Source organism: Chenopodium album, chromosome 15 (assembly GCF_948465745.1).
Source record: "Chenopodium album chromosome 15, dcCheAlbu1.1, whole genome shotgun sequence".
Taxonomy (NCBI): Eukaryota; Viridiplantae; Streptophyta; class Magnoliopsida; order Caryophyllales; family Amaranthaceae; genus Chenopodium; species Chenopodium album.
The window spans coordinates 50,559,393-50,577,652 of NC_137848.1; the positions used below are offsets into that span (position 1 = coordinate 50,559,393).

Here is an 18,260-nt window from a genome sequence, read left to right on the forward strand (position 1 = left end):
TGATCTGAACTTATTTTTTCTAATATGATCTGACCTGATCTGAACTTATTTTTTTCTGATCTGAACTTATTTTAATTGTTTCAGTATTCTACTTTTCATTTTAATCAATATTGATGTTTTATTATTATTATTATTATTATTATTATTAATATTATTATTATTATTATTATCTAGTAGATTCTGGATATCCGAACACCGTGGGATATTTGAGTCCAATGAAAGATAAAGATATTAGAATCCATATGCCCGAATCACCTCAAGGCATACTTGAACATTTTAATTATCTTCACTCCGAACAACGATCAAGAGATGTTTTGGAAAATTAAAATCTCGATGGAAAATACTGACAATGATGCCAAATATGGACACTAAAAATCAATTGGCGATTATGGTTGCTGCATTCACACTTCACAATTTTATTCGATTACATGAGTTGGATATACCCATTGATAATGGTATAGAAATGGAACCAAGAGCAGATTATGATTTATTTAACGAAAATCGTAAGGCTGTAATGAACGAAGTACAACTTAATATAGCGAAGGAAATTCGGAACTTCTTGTAATGAAAATTATATTTGTAAACGTTTATGATTTGGAGCTTATAATGAAATTTTAATTATTATCGTTTATTGTTTGTGCTATTTTTTATAATAATAATAATGATAATAGTATTAGTAATAGTAATAGTTATAGTAGTAATAATAATAGTAATAGTAATAATTATAATAATAATAATAACAATAATAATGATAATAACGCTAGTAATAATAATAATAATAATAACAACAGTAGTAGTAGTAGTAGTAATAATAATAGTAGTAATAATAATAATAATAACAATAATAATAATAATAATAATTATTATTATTATTTTAATAATAGTAACAACAACAACAACAACAACAACAACAACAACAACAATAAGTAAAAATAAGGTGAACTAAACAAGGCCTAAGTACATCTATCAATAAGAGCCTTTTCAGTTTAATTCAGTTCAGTTCAGTTTAGCTCTAATCAGTTCAGTTCAGTTCAGCTCTTAATTTCCTTCTCTCTTAAATAATTCATTTCAACTCTATTCAGTTCAGTTCAGCTCCTAATTTTTTACTCTCATAAACAATTAATTTCAGCTCTATACAGTTTAGTTCAGTTCAATTCAGCTCCAATCAGTTCAATTTAGTTTAATTGAGCTCAGTTCAATAAATCAGAACTGGCCCTAAGTTTTTTGTCATTTTTCCAAAAAGTCCAACTATTTCTTTTTAGTAGATGCATAATTAATAAGTGCAACATCACAACGTTCGCAATGGTTATTTATATCTCTCTCCATCACTCATTACAGGATTTCATACTTTCCCCTCTCTTAAAATATACTACCTTCGTTTTTTTTTTAGTTGACACGTTTTGAGTTTAGCACTATTCACACACCTCCCTTTGACCGTGTTTTGTGCTTTATACGCAATTAAAAATATAGTCATGTACTCATGTGGGATCTTGCTAGATTCGTCACGTTATATACTTTCAAAATATCAACTTTTCATAATTTTTGCTTATCGATGATTAAAGATATTAATGATTGAATTAGTGCATTGGCAAACGTGACTAAAAAAAGTGTCAACTAAAAAGAAACGGAGGAAGTATACTTTTCTTATATGTATTTAAAAATGAAAAACAAAAAGGATTAACATATAAAAAAGACAAAGTGAAACCAATGCAATAAATATATACAAAATACAAGCTAGTATTATAAGGACTAAAGGCAAAATTATTATTATAGGAGATCCCACGCATGGTGGGATCCGGGATCCCACGATTAATTGGATAAATTAAATAAAATCAAAATCATATCAAATGAATAACGAACTAAATGTGTAACATTAACTTTTTGATTCGTTGTGTAATTCACTCTAACTTTCAATAAATGTGCCTAATTTGTCAATTTCAAATTAGCTAAGAAAGATGCGAATGTATATGACATAATGTACGTTAAACCTAGATTTAATATATGAAATAATGTACGTTAAACCTAGATTTAATTCCAACCATGAACAACAGAGAGAGAGAGAGAGAGAGAGAGAGAGAGAGAATCCTCATCAGGGAAAAAAAAATTAACTTTAAGAAACCGACAATCCTCATCGGGGAAAAAAAATTAACTAGGAATCCTCATCGGAGAAAAAAAAAAAAACTTTTAAGAAACCGACAAAAGGTATCACACACTCTGATAACAAAAAGTGTATTATAGTCTATATGTACACGTTTTTGATTTGGATTTCACTATATTCTAATAATTAATTAATTGTAGTATATGGTTAACTAAATTAAGTAATTAAATGGTTGTATTTCAAAAATAAAAATGCTTTAGTTAGTATCTCCAACCTCATTATCGTCTAAATTGATTAAGACATAAATATTACAGTTGCAACTTAACTATATTTATAAAAAGTAGATATAATGGCGATATAATGAGAGATGCATGAATTGACATATTGAGTAAGTAATTGTAGTCAGGATTTAATAAAGGAATTAATCTTGCTACTTTACCCTCCAACCTCGCTCTGTACTATATATACTTATATAGTCTATATGTTGATTATTAGCATACATACACGTGTGATAATTATAGCTTGACTAGATTCATATTTAAACTATCGAGTAATTAATTAGGTAATTGTATTAATTAGGGTTCCAAAAATCGAAGTATTATTACTACTATAGTTATATGGTTAACCATAAAAATGAATTAATTATATAATAATATGGTTAACTAATTGAGCAATTAAGTAGTTATATATCCAAATTTGACTACTTCAATTACCCTAGCATCATTGTAGTCAAAGTTGATTAAAATGCTAACCGAGCTTTACAAAAGCTATATATGGAATTGATGTATTGAGTGATAAGTAATTGTAATTAGGGTTAAATGAGCTACTAATCTAGCTATTAACCCTAGCTCCAACCTCATTAGATTATTGTTGATTAGCTTACATATACAAGTGTAATTATAGCTTAAGCAAAATTATTATTAAAATATGAAGTAATTAAGTGCATATATTAGAGTTTTAAAAAATCAAACTATTATACACAGTTTCCGTTTCTCCAATTAATTTATTATTCCGTATAATATAACTTACGTTCATTAATAACCTTACGCCGTATTATAATTCTCGACATGCCTCTAGGTCGGTAGTCTTATTGAATTTTTTGGAATTTGCCACATTCTTTTGGTAGAAAAGCTTCACGAGTAACACGTACAACTCAAAGATGAAATAAAAAAGAATGAAAATTATGGAACCCTTAAAAATATCATTTTGATAAGAGGGTTTTCCGCTGTCGTAACTTTCTTTAACAATCTAATGTGCATGTTTAGTGCAACATGACTCACGAGTAACACGTACAAGTCATCCAACTTTATTCTTGTATTTTTTATTTTTGGAAACTTAAATCACAAATATAATATCAACAACCAATTGCAAATTTGCAATAACAACAGTATCATGATAAGATGATTTACATAATAAATGTACAATTTTGCATATCTTTGAGACCAATTTATATATACAGTATAGAAGATATACAACGATTTTATTTTTTTTATTTTTTATTTTTAATTATTATAAATGACTCATCTTAAAAGATAGTTTGAAGATGATTACGGCACTTAACCCATCACCATTCTTATTAAGATATACCTTGCCTTTTTTACTTACTAAAATATGCTTAATTGTATATTTGTAATTAATTATACAATAAATTAGTTAGGTGTTCTAATTAGGCCCCGTTTACTTCACCTCATTTTTGCTAAACTGAAAGTACTTCTAGTGAAGTGAAATTATTTTTGCTGAATTGAAATTATTTTTAATAATTTTATGTTATATTTCTTCTTTAAAATTATTGATTTTTACTGAACTGAAATTAAAATTATTTTTACTAAATATTATTTTTGTAGCTTAGTTCGAGTAGATAATATGATTATACATGTACAACTAAAGATAATTATATACTCCGTACTTGCCTTTTTTACTTACTAAAATATGCTTAATTGTATATTTGTAATTAATTATACAATAAATTAGTTAGTGTTCTAATTAGGCCCCATTTACTTCACCTCATTTTTGCTAAACTGAAAGTATTTCTAGTGAAGTGAAATTATTTTGCTGAATTGAAATTATTTTTAATGATTTTATGTTATATTTCTTCTTTAAAATTATTGATTTTTACTGAACTGAAATTAAAATTATTTTTACTGAATATTATTTTTGTAGCTTAGTCCGAGTAGATAATATGATTATACATGTACAACTAAAGATAATTATATACTCCGTACTTGTAAAAATTATTTTTGATCCATGTTTTATAAGTACGCCAAACGTAAGATCCTTTCAGATAATATTTCAAAAAAAAAAAAAACTTTCCTAATCAATGATCACTTTAATAAAATTAAAATGCAACAAATCTCTTGTGATCAAAACTATATCCAAAGATTAATCAACTAAAAATATTTTAATTATTTTTCTTCATTATTTTACCTTATGTACTTCGATAAAAATAATACGGACTATGAGTACTTTAAATTATTCTAAGTCGTAGTTCACATCAAATATAATACGGAGTATTACGGGAATTACTCAATGCAATACTCTATATTATAAACAAATAGACATTTTCCCACGCCGCCCCGCCACTATAAAAAAAAAAATTATAAAAAAAATAAAAATTCTAACAAACAGAATTTGTCTAAGCAAATGAGCTCTCTCCTGTGTCAAATTGTGTGTTGAGAAATGTCTATGTAATTTCTGATTCCAATATCTTTCCTTATCTATCTCTCTAGATTTTCTCTCTCTTCCTAATAAATAATAAAATCAAATTCAATATATCACATTATTTGTTTCCTTAATTTAATTATTTCTTTCCAAAAACAAAGATAATTAGAAGGAAAGAATTGTGATTAGAGAGAGGATCAAGTCAAAAGAAAGGGGCCAATTTCCTTAAATTTTCTCAATTCCCAATTATTTTTATTTTCAATATTTTAATCCCCTCTCTTTTTTCTCTCTCCTCTTCCTCTCACTTTCCTACCTCCTTTTTGTCAAATTCATGTTCCACCTCCATAAAAAATACTGGGTGAAATTTCCAGAAAAAATTTTAGACACCAAAACAAAAACAAATTACAAGCTTTGATCTTTTTCTCTATTTCTGAAACTCCCAAAATCAATTTAAACTCCAATTTTATTATTAATTCAACTTAATAAGTCTGTAATTATTTTTTTCTTGTTTTAATTAGTTTTTCTGGGTTGGGTTGTTGCTCCCTTGCTTAAATTTGTTGTTCAACTGCCCCTTTTTTTTTTTTTTTCTCTTTAATTTTTTTTTTTTGCCATCTCTTCAAACTCACTTCAATCGTCTTCATCTTCCGAAGAAGATACAGAGTTTTTTTTTTATTAAAAAAAATATTTTTCATTTTTTTTATTTTGGTAGAATATAATAAAATATTCTTGCGTATAAAGTTAATCCCATATCAGAAATCAATTGAGTTTATTCTATTCCGATTCTCTTTTAATTTCTGATCGTATTCTCTTGATCGAATAATTTCTCCCAAATTTCGCATTTTCCTAATTTTTATATTTTCTGGGAATTTTATTTCTGGGATTATAAAAATCTGGATTATCAAATTCCGTGATTTTAGCAACTGGGTATTGATTAAAACAAGTTTTTACGATCTGAGTTATTGAGAATTCGATCAAAAATGACCTCAAAAGCAGGTGGTCATAAAACTAATAATAATGGAGGAGGAGGTGGAATGGGTGTTGGTCTTGATAATTGGAGAGATTATTTCAGAAGAGCAAATTCTGATATATTCGATATAATCGAGCACGCAATAATGGTGGCAGCTACAGATTGTCCTAAGGAATTCCGTGTTAGGAGAGAGAGAATCGCTGAGTTGCTATTCACATGTCGATTAACGCGGTGTTTAGGATGTGACCGAGTCGAGTTAGCGGTTTCCGAGGTTGATGAAGGTGGTTGTGATGGTGATGTTAAGGTGGTAATCAAAAGTGTTAATGATGGGTTTAATGTTGATGATGATGTTAATGGTGGTGGTGGTAGTAAAGGGAGTAAGGTTAATAGTACAACAAGGGAAAATGAGTATGATCAAAATGATATTGATCAACATATTGCTAACTTGGATTTGGATATGATTTTGAATCATGAGAGTAATTATAGTTTTGATGATGCTGAGGCTTTGACTAATGAGATTGAAGAAGCTAGGGAGGTTGTTGATGAGGTGTTGAGGATTAAGGAGATACTCCTTAACAGCCAGGATCAGGTAGATTTTCCTGATACATTTTCGAAAATGGTTGTTTCAGTCTTATTTGATGATGTTGTTTAATGGAATTGATGCTAGGAATGTGTAACTGTGTTTTTTGATTGGATTTTTGTTTTTTACTAGGGTTTTCTAATTGTTGTTCTCGTAACTGTTTTTATTGTAGTCTGATTCTGTGTTGTTCGAGTCGTTAAGGAGGTTGCAGTTGATGCAATTGGATGTTGATATCCTAAAGGTTTGAGCTTCAATCCTTTGTTGTTGATGGTTATAAGTTGTTTTTAATTTATAGTAGGAGTAGGTTGCTTAGTCTTGATTGGATTGAATTATGATCTAAAGGAAATTGTGTTGGTTTCAGACAACTGAGATTGGGAAGGCTGTTAATCGCATTAGAAGACATAATGCAAAGAACATTCGTCATCTTGCTCGGGCGTTAATAGAGTATGTTTCTACTATTAACAAATGAACTGATCATGTGTCTTGTCCATTGCATATTGGTGTACTTTGAGTTCTTGCCTCTGTTAATGAATGATCAGTGCTGTGTTTTGTCTAAGAGCTTGGCATGTTACTTAATAGTGTTTCCTCTATGCTTGATTAGTACTAGTGCTGCTGCTTTTGTTTAAGAGTTTAGCATGTTTGTTCAAAGTATCTCCAAAATGCAAATGTAGACCCATCATTGTCTAGTTGATGGTAGTGAAGTATGAAAATGACATGAAAGTACGAAATGGCAAGCAAAGATGATGTATGATGCTATCTGATTTTCCGGCTTTAAAGAGCTTTAAGAATCTACAAACCGTTATGGTGGTTAAAATATTGGCACAGTTATTACTCGTTATTAGTTTTTTAAATTTCGGTTATGTTCCCCTTCCAAATGTGAACGTGTTCAAATCTACGTTACTTGATTGTTGATTTAGTAAGGCATAGTAATTAGCTGTTTAATTTTTGACATAGTATATTCTTTTCCTTCCAAATATGAACATGGAATCAGATGTTCGATTTTGTGACACGTGATGGTTGTTTTAGGTTCAGTAATTAGCTGTTTGAATTTCCAAATATGAACATGAAAATATGAAATTGCTGCATACTGTGATATCCGTATATAACTCTTAATCGTTTTACTGCAATGTTTATTTCACCCATTTTCCTTTGTCAATAGTGTTATCGCTGTTTTGTGTTGACAGTGGATGGAAGATTATTGTCGATGAGTGGGTGAAAGCCTCCCAAGAACTTGGAGGTAGCGTTCTGCTTATTTTGGTGGTGTTATCCTGTATTTGATACTTCATGCAAGTATATGATCGCAGGAGGCATTGATTAATCTAATTTCTGATATCATAACTTCATATTGACCCATCTTCTCCCCTTTTGTGCAGAAGGAGGTACCCCTGATTCTGTTAACCCGTCCACAGTTGATGAAGAAGAAGGGCTTCCTTCTCCACCATTGGAGGAGGGAGTATTTTTCTCAACACAACATATGGATTTTAATCAGGTACTTCATTTGTTTGTCAATGCCATTATGTTATTATTAGGAATTGTTCCAAAGCTGTTTGATTGATGATAACGGTCCTTGCTTTTTGAAACTGACTTTCTTCTTGTTCCTCTGGGTCATGCTTTGCAAACATGAAGTTTTTTGATGGCATGGATGATGATGGAAGTGAGTTACACTTCCTTTCCTTTAGCATAGTCTTATATAGCTTTTGTTATTTGGTTTTTTCTGAATTCCCCACTTAAGAATCATGATGATGATGATGAACGGGGAAATGTTGTTTCAGATCCTCGAAAGGGTGGGGAATTTAACAGGAACCTGGAAGCCCGGGAAGCTGGAAGAAAGCCTTCAGTGGCTAAGCAAGACCCTCCTAAGCGAAGAGAAGAACCTAAACAGGTAACTCCCCTTCCAAAGGACAACAAGGTGCAACAAACGAAAAGGCAAGAGCCCCTTTCAAAGCCTAACCAGCCCATAAGCGTGCAATCTGGCCCTGGTAGACCTGTAAAACCCAATGGTGAACAGTATATTAACAAAGACTCTAGAGTTCAACAAAAACCAGTGATCCAGAGAAGGCCACCTCCTCAACCTGAGGTATCAAGTTCCCAAAATTTATACCATTATTAGTTCTCGGGATAATATAATGTTTTTGAAAGTTTAGGGTTTAAATTATGTTTCCATTGCTTGTTGGATCAGAAGATGAGACCTTCGAGTGACAATGATGTCCAAGAGAAACTAGAGGCCACAAAAAGGAAACTTCAGGAGCGATACCAACAAGCTGAGAATGGTAATATGAGATTCTCATTTAATTCTCGGTTTACAATGTGCAAACTCTTTTATGAGCAGACGTGTCATTAATTCCAATTCCAAGTTAGTTTAACTGAAGTTAGTGACCGAAGTTTACTTCTGACTGTCATTTTTAATTTTGTTGATAAACAGCAAAGAGGCAAAGGACCATACAAGTAATGGAGATACATGACATCCCCAAGCAGGGGCTTACAAAACCAAATGCATTTGGTAAATTTGGCAACAACAGGCATTGGGCGAATGGCAGGAAATAATCTGTGTGATATTCTTCCTTTCTCGTTGACATCAGGCGAATTTTTTCAGTTCGGTGGTTTACATGCCTACAATTTGAGAGTTAGCTGTAAATTCTTTGGCAGAAGTTTGAGCTTAGCCGACATTTTGGGGAGGATGAAGCCTCATTGGTCATTCGATTCTGCAGTGTTAGGGGAATAAAGCCTCCGGGAACATTCTTTCTTGATTTATCAGTCATTTGAACACCTTAGTATCAGCGTACTGATCTTATTTACCGGAGTGTGTTTCAGTGACTGTTTTCCCCTATCCCCTTGGTACAGCTCTTTTTGTTACAAACCTGGTTTATACATGAAGATTTGCACAGAAAGTATGTGCATTTCATAAACTTACTATGATATGTAACAAAAAATAAAAGTACATATGTTACTTCACAAGATATAGAGTATATATCTGCAAAGAAATAAGGATCTTCTGCAATTTGTGTCTTTGGTACACTTGTGGTTACCTTTTTCCCTCTTTGGGTGGTGGTGGATTGGCCGGGGGGTGAAGAGAATTTAGTTCATCTTGCATCTAATTTTCGAGAATTTCTCGTTTACTTGAGAGATGATAGACAAATCTTCGTAGTAATTTTTGGTATTTTGGAAATCAGGGGAGTTCTGGGTATTTACCCGAAAAAATAGGGACGAGGATTTTGTCTCGAACCTCTCTCAACCAAACACTTGGTGAAATATGTTAAATGTTCTTCATACTTTGGTGGTAGACAACGATACATTGATGTCATTGACTGATAATGGTACGGAGTAACATAAGTTTGAGATTCTTCAGATCTGGTACATAGTAACATGTTTAGTCCAGTAAATCACTAATCATAGAGAGCAGAGCAGAGACATTTATTCTGTACTCAAATATTTTTTGATATTGGATAATTACTTGTGTGCCCCTATGGTTCATTATTTTTTGATATGTTGACAGCAAAATTTCCATTATGTTTTTCAAATTGAAGGACTTAGGGAAAAAAAAAAAAAATCATAATTATAATGTACAAATTTTAGCTATTTATTTACTTGATAGAATTATATAATTGTTTGACTTTCAGTTAAATTAGTGATTGCAATGAGTCAAACTTCACTAGTGGCCTAGTGCTGATACTACCTATAGGCTATAACTCTACTAGTGCCTAAGTGGAAGTATTGAAGTCAAATCTAGATTATCAAGGAGAAAAAAAAAAATTACTAAACGTAGTCATCAAAGATGTGCGATGTTTTTAAACATTTACTCGTAATAATTTCTCAAAGTAGAAGTACTTAGAAATACATGTAGCTTAATTACTATGTTGAATGAATGCATTTTGTCATAAATTCTCGACTTCATATTGTACAATCTTCTGAAAATGTGCATTTCGAGCATAAACCCTATTCAACTCCTTAATATAGTTGATGAACTTCAAAGTTAGAATTATTACATACTACTGTATTAATTAGTTTAAGGGGTTTTATTCTAAAAATAGTTCGAATCCATAAAAGACTTTGTACATGAGTTGAAACTACTACGGAGTATATATAATGATATGGATCTATGAAAAAAAAAAAAACATAGTTACCCCAAAGAGAAATAAAGATGGAAAATGCCAAAATGGCCTTGGAGCTAAGTTAATGAGCAAGAAATATAGATATAGCATGCTAAAATGCTGACTGAAAAAAAAAAAAAAAAAAAAAAAAAAAAAAAAAAAAAAAAAAACAAAAAACAGACAACTTTACAAAGACGCAAAAATACGGAGTAAAAAATAAAAATAAAAAAATAAAAATAAAAAATAAAAAAAGGGGAAAAAAAATGCAAAGCAAAGCATCATTTATCTTCATTAATAATAAAAGTGTTAGTTGTTGGTAGACTTTAGTTATAATTGAGACACCTACTCTCAAACTAACTGCTTAGCCTTAGCTACGCATATCATATACTCTCTTCTTGCTACACTTTGCGGTTGCCCACTTCTTGATGTTATCATGCCATGCCACCACTAAAGTGGAGTCTTATCAACAGTTCAACACTCTTTTGTTCCAACTAACATTCTTTTTTTTTTTTTTTTTTTTTTGAGATCCATCATGTCCTCTGTAAGCCGTTAATTCATTCGTTTTAATATATACTACCAATTTAAATTAATTTAGTAACTAACGGTTAAAATTATGCATTAACAACCGTTAAACCGACTAAACTAAAAAGAGAAATGAGTATATTGCTTGCTTGGTATTGTTTGTGAATTGTGAACATGCAATGAATTTGCACAGAATAGAAGACCTTGATCACAAAGTTGCAACACTAGAAATAAAGTAATTGACTAAAATGAGGTAGCGTACCAAAATAGACGCGGGAATATGTGCTTTGACCAACTTGGTCAATTTAAACCAAAAAAAACACTAATATGAATACCGTGTTATACAATATACGAAGTAATATAATACCAAGTATAATTAAAAACTAGTATAAGAACTCTGGAATTTTAAGCCGATATTTTGTGTTTCATTCAATATTCATCACAATTGCTACTTTAACCTTAATTTAGGGAATATAAAGCAACTGCGTATCTTATACTTTAGTCCATTCGAATTAGTAATATGCTATTTGATTATAATATTAGGTTGTACGATGACGCGTTGTAACAAAAATTAAAATTACTAAAACAGATTACAATCAATTATAATTCATTAATGTATTATCTAAATTACATCGACATAAGTTAATTTAGGGCTATTCATCAATTTATAATCATACTTCGTATAAAGTTTTATTTATATTTTTTTATCTTATTTTCAAGAAAATTGACTTTTAGACTTGGTGTACAAAGTCTACCAAAATTCGTCTTTTCCTAATTATAGACTACAATTATTTTTTTTAAAATTATATATATATATAATAATATAATGAGATTTTACACAGAGATAGAGAGTGTGTGTTTGTCAATTAGGCCAGAAAACTAAAAGCATAAGAAAAGCAACAAAATAAATTAAACAAACGTATTTTTAAAAATTACGGAGTACTTAATGTTTGACTTTTTTTTATTTTTTTATTTTTTATTTTTTTTGAGGTATTTTATTTTTTATTTAGATGAACATGGAAGTGTTCTTTCTAAATAGCGAGGAGGCAAATTAACGTGTTGCATACAATTTTTAATGAGAATTCAAGGATTTACCTTGACTTCCAACTAATTAAAGAATAAAATCACCAAGAAACTTTCAATTGTGTATAATTTGTCCAATTAATTAGATTTCTCTTATTTATTTCATACCTCATACAATAAGTCAATAAGATTTCTTCCTTGCAACATAGAGTTTGTTTGGTCAAGACACTCTTATATCTTTATTAATATCTTTAATGACTTATACGAAATCCGTACTTTCGTAGTAAATAAATATATTTAAAAAAGTTACTCCTTTCGTTTTTTAAAAACGCATTACTTTGACTTTTGTACTATTCACATGTAACACCCCCGATTTACTAGCAATAATAAACAATAAATAAAGGAAAATAAACAACCTTTAAATAAAATTGCGGAAGCATACACCTAAATCGGAGGTATTACCGCCACACTCGACAATCTGTCAAGTGCTAAGGCTTACAAAATCCCAATAATTACAACCCAATAATCTAGGTGAGCTATTTGTACAACTTTACAAACTCGTTATACGAACTAATCGAAACACTTGAGCTCCTTTAGCTACGATCACTTGATCAACCTGCTAAAACAATCTTGTCTGCTCACCATTAAGGACAAATTCCAAAATAGATCGTCGCAGGGCCACCATAAGAAAAAGACATGGCCGCAGACACAAGTAGCACAACAAAATAACACACACGTCAGCAAAAAGCTGAGTAATCACCATATATCAGAATACAGAGTATAATAGAATAATTAACATTACTAGCTCAATTAAATAATGTAGTTCAAAACTACATAACACATTGTACTCTAAAAAAAAAAATAACTTTTATCAACTCAACCTCGAATAATATAATACAACCCTTCACTCAATTAACTCATAACCAATAAGTGTGCCACGCTCTTTGTTTTATACCTAGCCTTGGACAAGGGTAATTCGAATAACAAACCAACAAGAATAAAAACTTGAATACTCCCAATAACCAGAAATTACCTTGAACCAGACCACATACGGGTCAATTCCCACTGTAGGGGACCATAGAAAAATAAATAGTAAAGATTGTACCTCATTCTTAACTCATGATCATTATCTCCTTACCAACATGCCAAGGACTAAGGTCTATAACGCCGAGCCTCAAACCAAGAACAAAATAATAATTTCTCAACCTTTTGATCTTATACTTGATCAAATAATCATTCACAACTAATAATGTATATCTCAACAATGGCACAAATTCCCAAATAACATAACAATTCGATTAATAAATATCTCAACTCTTAGGGTAATAATACTAGCACCCGAAATAATCAAATCTCAACCCAAAAATAATACTCTGCATTAATAACCCTAAAACCTCAATAAAACAATACTCCCTATAGCAACAACATTAAAACCCTAGAAATTATCAATCGTAAACAATAAAAGTAATACGATACTCATATCCAATCAAGTCATATAATATCAATAATCAATCATGTACATATACAAACTTGATCACACGAATTACAATTATAAAATTTACACATAATAATAATACAGAGTACAAATAATAAATCATATCACACATAATAATATGAAATATAATACAAACATCTCCAAAGATTGGTGTGATTACCTTTTATTCAGGAAACAATTAAGCGAACCGCACTCACGCACAAGATACTCCACCATCAAAAATAAAACTCACGCATAAAACTTGTAATTTTGGGAAAACTAATAATAATGGGTTTATCATGGAGATAAATATTTATTATATGAATTAATGGAAATTATGCTACAGCTAGCTTTAAGCCACGAGCATAATGGAGTAAAGAGATAGGAATTTTAATATCAATACGGCAGCAAGGTTTATTTATCAAAAACTTGGGCTAAAATAGTTTATATATGCTTAAAAATAGAGAGTCCTGTTTAAAATTAAATAGGGTTTTAAACCTTTCCAAACTCTAAAATAAAAAAAATTATAGGATTAGGAAAGTTATTTAATAAATAAAAATAAACTATATATAAAATCATAAAATATTCGGGTATTACATCACATATCATGGTTGACTTATTTTTTTCACCTCTATAAATAAATAAATGTTATTATATAATATATCATTAGATTAGTCATAATTTCTAGTTTCATAATATAATTTGTTACAATTTTTCTAATAGCCAATTAAAGTTTTTAATGGTCACAGTTGTGTCTCGGTAAATATATCCGCTAAACTGATGCATTAAAAAAAGAAAAAAAAAAAAAAAAAAAAAAAAAAAGAGGGAGTATTATGTTCATGTTGTGGAACGATTTTAATAGAATATTATAATATATAAAGTTCTCAATATTACGATTAAAAGAGAACTGGTAAACCACGAATATAATTCTTGAGAACCTTGACATTGTAATGGAACATGGGTATTTACTGAATAATGCCCTAAAAAATTGTTGTCCGATCTTCAATTCATCAAAGCTTCTTACATGATAAAAACTATAAACGCCACCTTTTGCATTGATTTTTATCCTATGGAATAACTTTTGCACTGACTCAGTAACACTAGAATATATTTAGTGATGACTACATTATTCCATATATATAGCTATTTTGATAATTGGCTTTTATATCGATTTTGATTTTACATATATTATAATATAAGTAATACTAGAATATATGTTTTCAAAAAAAAAAAAAAAAAAAAAAAAGTAACATTAGAATATATAAGTTTTTTTTTTCAAGAAATATAAGTTCAGATTAGTTTATATGATAAGTTAAGAAAAAAAAAATACAAGACCTAATAAGTTCAGATTAATTCACGAAAAGTATAAGATTAAACAATAAATACATATTAATGAAAATCATGTGAACACACCTTTATCCAATAACTTGGCCACTTGGGTACTTTATTACGGAGCATATTTACACACTATTTTTATCACACTTGAAAAAATGAAAACAAATACTATGATCTTGTTTGGCAATTGGCTGTTGACTGATTTGACTGGTTGTTTGTATTAGCATTTTTATTGGCTGTTTGACTTTTTATTAGTCTAAAAACATGTTTGATAAAATTGGCTATTGGATGTTATTAGTAACTTAGGTAGCCAAAAGCCAAAAGCTAGTCCAAGTAGCTTTTTCATTTTGGCTTAAAAGTCAGCTTTACAGCTGGCTGAAAAAGCCATTTACCAAACACAAATTTTGGATGTTTGACCAAATGAAAAATCTAAAAGTCAAAAGCCAATCAAAAAGCCAATGAAAAGTCATTTACCAAACAAGCCTTATATTATGAGATGAATTGAAGAAAAAGTTTTTTAAAAAAATGATTTTATGAGGTCATGTGGATAAGAATTAAAATGAGTAATGTAAACAACCAGATTTGTTGATACTTAAAAAAAATAAAATAAAAATTGTAGTGGTACAGTATTTGGTCTTATTAAAAAATTTAGAAGTGGGACCCACACGGTTGGCAGCATATGATATGCGCACGTGCAGGTTGAATGTCAGTGAAATTGTGTACTCGTAAGTCGTAAATATGAATGTAGTCGTCGTTTTTTGTCGTTTTATAAAACTCATCATATCAGGATATTATTTTTAATTTTTATATTTATTTAAATATAACTCCCTATGTTGACTGTCTAATGCATCCTACTCTAGTGTAGAATATTCCACTCTTAGCTTTTATTACTGATTTGCTGTCATTCTTTCCCACGGTTAAATTATTCTACTCATATTACACTACTACGCTCACTTCCTTGGCTCACAATTTCACAAATGGTGGCGGAACTTAGGTTGAAAATATTAAATTGGTCGGAATATGAATATTTTTACCTCTCATTCAAAACTAATCACTAATTTACTATATATTCTAATATTTTATAAGAAAAATAAGTTTTTTTTAAATTTATTAACTAATTAATTACAATAATTTATCGGAAGCCGGGCCCCAAATGGCCCCGGAAGGTCCTCTGCTCACAAAAACCAAAAATAATTAACTTGTTCATAGTGGATAAAGATGGCACTAGGCTAGTTTAATCTGAGTCACGGCACGATATTTCCTAACACAAAAAATTAAGGACTGTATGTGTTTGGTATAGGCATATTATAATACTAGTATATTAATAAGTTATTTAGTATAATAGGTGGCCTATTTTTGTTCGGAAGAAGCACGACAAGACACGATTCAACACAACAGGACATGTTCAAATCAATAAATTAGGCTAAGAAGACATACAATGATACAAGTACAACATGATTTGACACGCACGGCAACCTTATAAGTTTTTAGCCGAATATGATAATTATCTCAGGATTGTGTTATGCACTTATGCCTAATCCCAAATCTTGTAGGCTTGACATGAAGCACAACTGACAACCCAAAATCATTTTTAACATTGCATAACAAACATAAAACAAATTGTTCCTCCACAGTTTGGCACGCTTAGAAAATTGCAATGTGGCTTATGAATTATGGTTTCAGTGAATTGCAATTTGTGATTTGAGTGCGATTTTCAAAAACTATTAAATAAAACCACATTGTAGACCATATTAGATTTACATGCGCAACCAACTACATTAAACTTTGCTTGAGAAAAAGCGACACACAATATAGATAAGTACAAGAACACTTTAATGTTTGTAAACCAAGCATTTATAGTGCACCAAATTAAGACAGATGAGGCATCAACTGTGGGTTAAAATGGTGACGTCTAAAAATTGAAATGAATTACATAAACGAGTTAAGTTTGTTGGATGTGGGACGGCAGATGAATTTTATGGTGGGGTGTGCGACTAAAACAGAATGTGCGAAGTTGCGAACTATACATTGAATAGTGCTGTCAAAATTCAAACCGAAACTGTTTAACTGCCCGAAATCGACCGACCCAAATGAGAACCGAACCGATTAAAAACCGATTTTTTTGAAACCGAAAACCGACCCGAACCGTATTTTAGTAAACCGAAACCGAATCGACCCGAATAATGTTAAACCGTATAAGAACCGAACCCGTTAACAAACCGAATCAAATATAAACCGAACTGAAAGAAAACCGAACCGAAAAAGAACTGAACCGTATCTAACCCGAAACCGTTTAAACTGGAAAAAAAACCGTTTACACCGAGCTGTTAGCAAACTGCTACCCGTTTGCACCGAACCATTTAAAAACTGAACTGATTGTAAACCGAACTGCTTATAAACCGAACCGTTTATGAACCAAACCGCTTCTAAATCGAACCGTTTACAAACTTTTTTATATAATTAAATGGATTTTTTTTTTGACGGGAATATAACTAAATCGAACCGTTTACATACAAACTTTTTTTTTTGGACGGGAATATAACTAGTAAGATCAGTATAACTATACTTGAAACAGAACATAATATGTATTTATAAAATCAATGAGAATTTGTTTATAATATGATGCCTAAATATGAAATGATTCGCGACTTTATATAAAACTTGTGAACGCAAAAGGTTAGCAAGTACTATCAAATTTCAAACCAAAACCATTTAACTGCCCGAATCCAAACAACTCGATAAACAATTTATTTTTTAAAACCAAAAACCGACCCGAACCGTAATTAAGTAACTTGAAATGGAACCGATATGAATGACGTTAAAGTGGTTAAACCATCGAAAACCGAACCACTTATAAACTGAATCGAAAAAGAATCGAACCAGGTAAAAACTGAACCGAAAAAGAATCGAACCAGTTATAAACTGAACAAAAAAAGAACCGAACTGTTTCTAACATGAAACTGTTTGAACCGGGATAAAAACCGTTTACACCGCACCGTTAACAAACCGCAACCCGTCTGCACCGAACCGTTTACTACCCGGACTGTTTACAACCCGAACCGAATTAAAACCGCTTAAGAATAAACCGAAACCGAATCGAACCGATAACTATTTAAACCGAACCAAATCCGACCCGTGAGACGATTAAACCGATTCCAAACCGACCCGATTAAATACCGAACCGATTTCAAACCGAACCGAAACCTCAAACCGTTTTGACAGTGCTTTGAATCCCACAAACATGCATACGAGTGCCAAATTTATATCATCATTCATTTCACCTTTTTTTCGTCTTTATTTTTTTGCCACTTCACCTCATACGAGTACATTTTTGAATTTATCCTAGAACCCATAATTTAGCAATTAAATTGATAGATCTTTATGCCTTTTTCCTCCCATCCCTACACCCCTTTGCAGTAGATGTTTTTTTGGGTATTATGGTAATTTGGAATTTTTAATATTACTGATTTAAGAAAATTTGTCAATTGTTGTAATTTAAAGGATGTATTTTACAG

General features: G+C 30.6%; 1 protein-coding gene across 5 annotated transcripts; it reads left to right on the top strand.

Annotated features, from left to right (window-relative positions):
* Positions 1-4,751: 4,751 nt before the first annotated feature.
* Positions 4,752-9,316, top strand: LOC145583293 (putative mediator of RNA polymerase II transcription subunit 26b). Of its 5 annotated transcripts, none has more exons than XM_081640517.1 (9): positions 4,768-6,312; positions 6,476-6,544; positions 6,665-6,747; positions 7,488-7,540; positions 7,680-7,792; positions 7,930-7,957; positions 8,076-8,380; positions 8,483-8,573; positions 8,726-9,316. In XM_081640517.1, exons 1-9 carry the CDS (start codon positions 5,734-5,736, stop codon positions 8,845-8,847), a joined length of 1,443 nt encoding a protein of 480 aa, XP_081496643.1. In that variant the 5' UTR covers positions 4,768-5,733; the 3' UTR covers positions 8,848-9,316. The 5 variants fall into 5 exon arrangements, with proteins under 5 accessions (XP_081496641.1, XP_081496640.1, XP_081496639.1 ...); XM_081640516.1 differs by having other exon boundaries at positions 4,772-6,312; positions 7,677-7,792; XM_081640515.1 differs by lacking the exon at positions 7,930-7,957 and having other exon boundaries at positions 4,752-6,312; positions 7,677-7,792; positions 8,036-8,380; positions 8,486-8,573.
* The last annotated feature ends 8,944 nt before the right edge of the window (positions 9,317-18,260 follow it).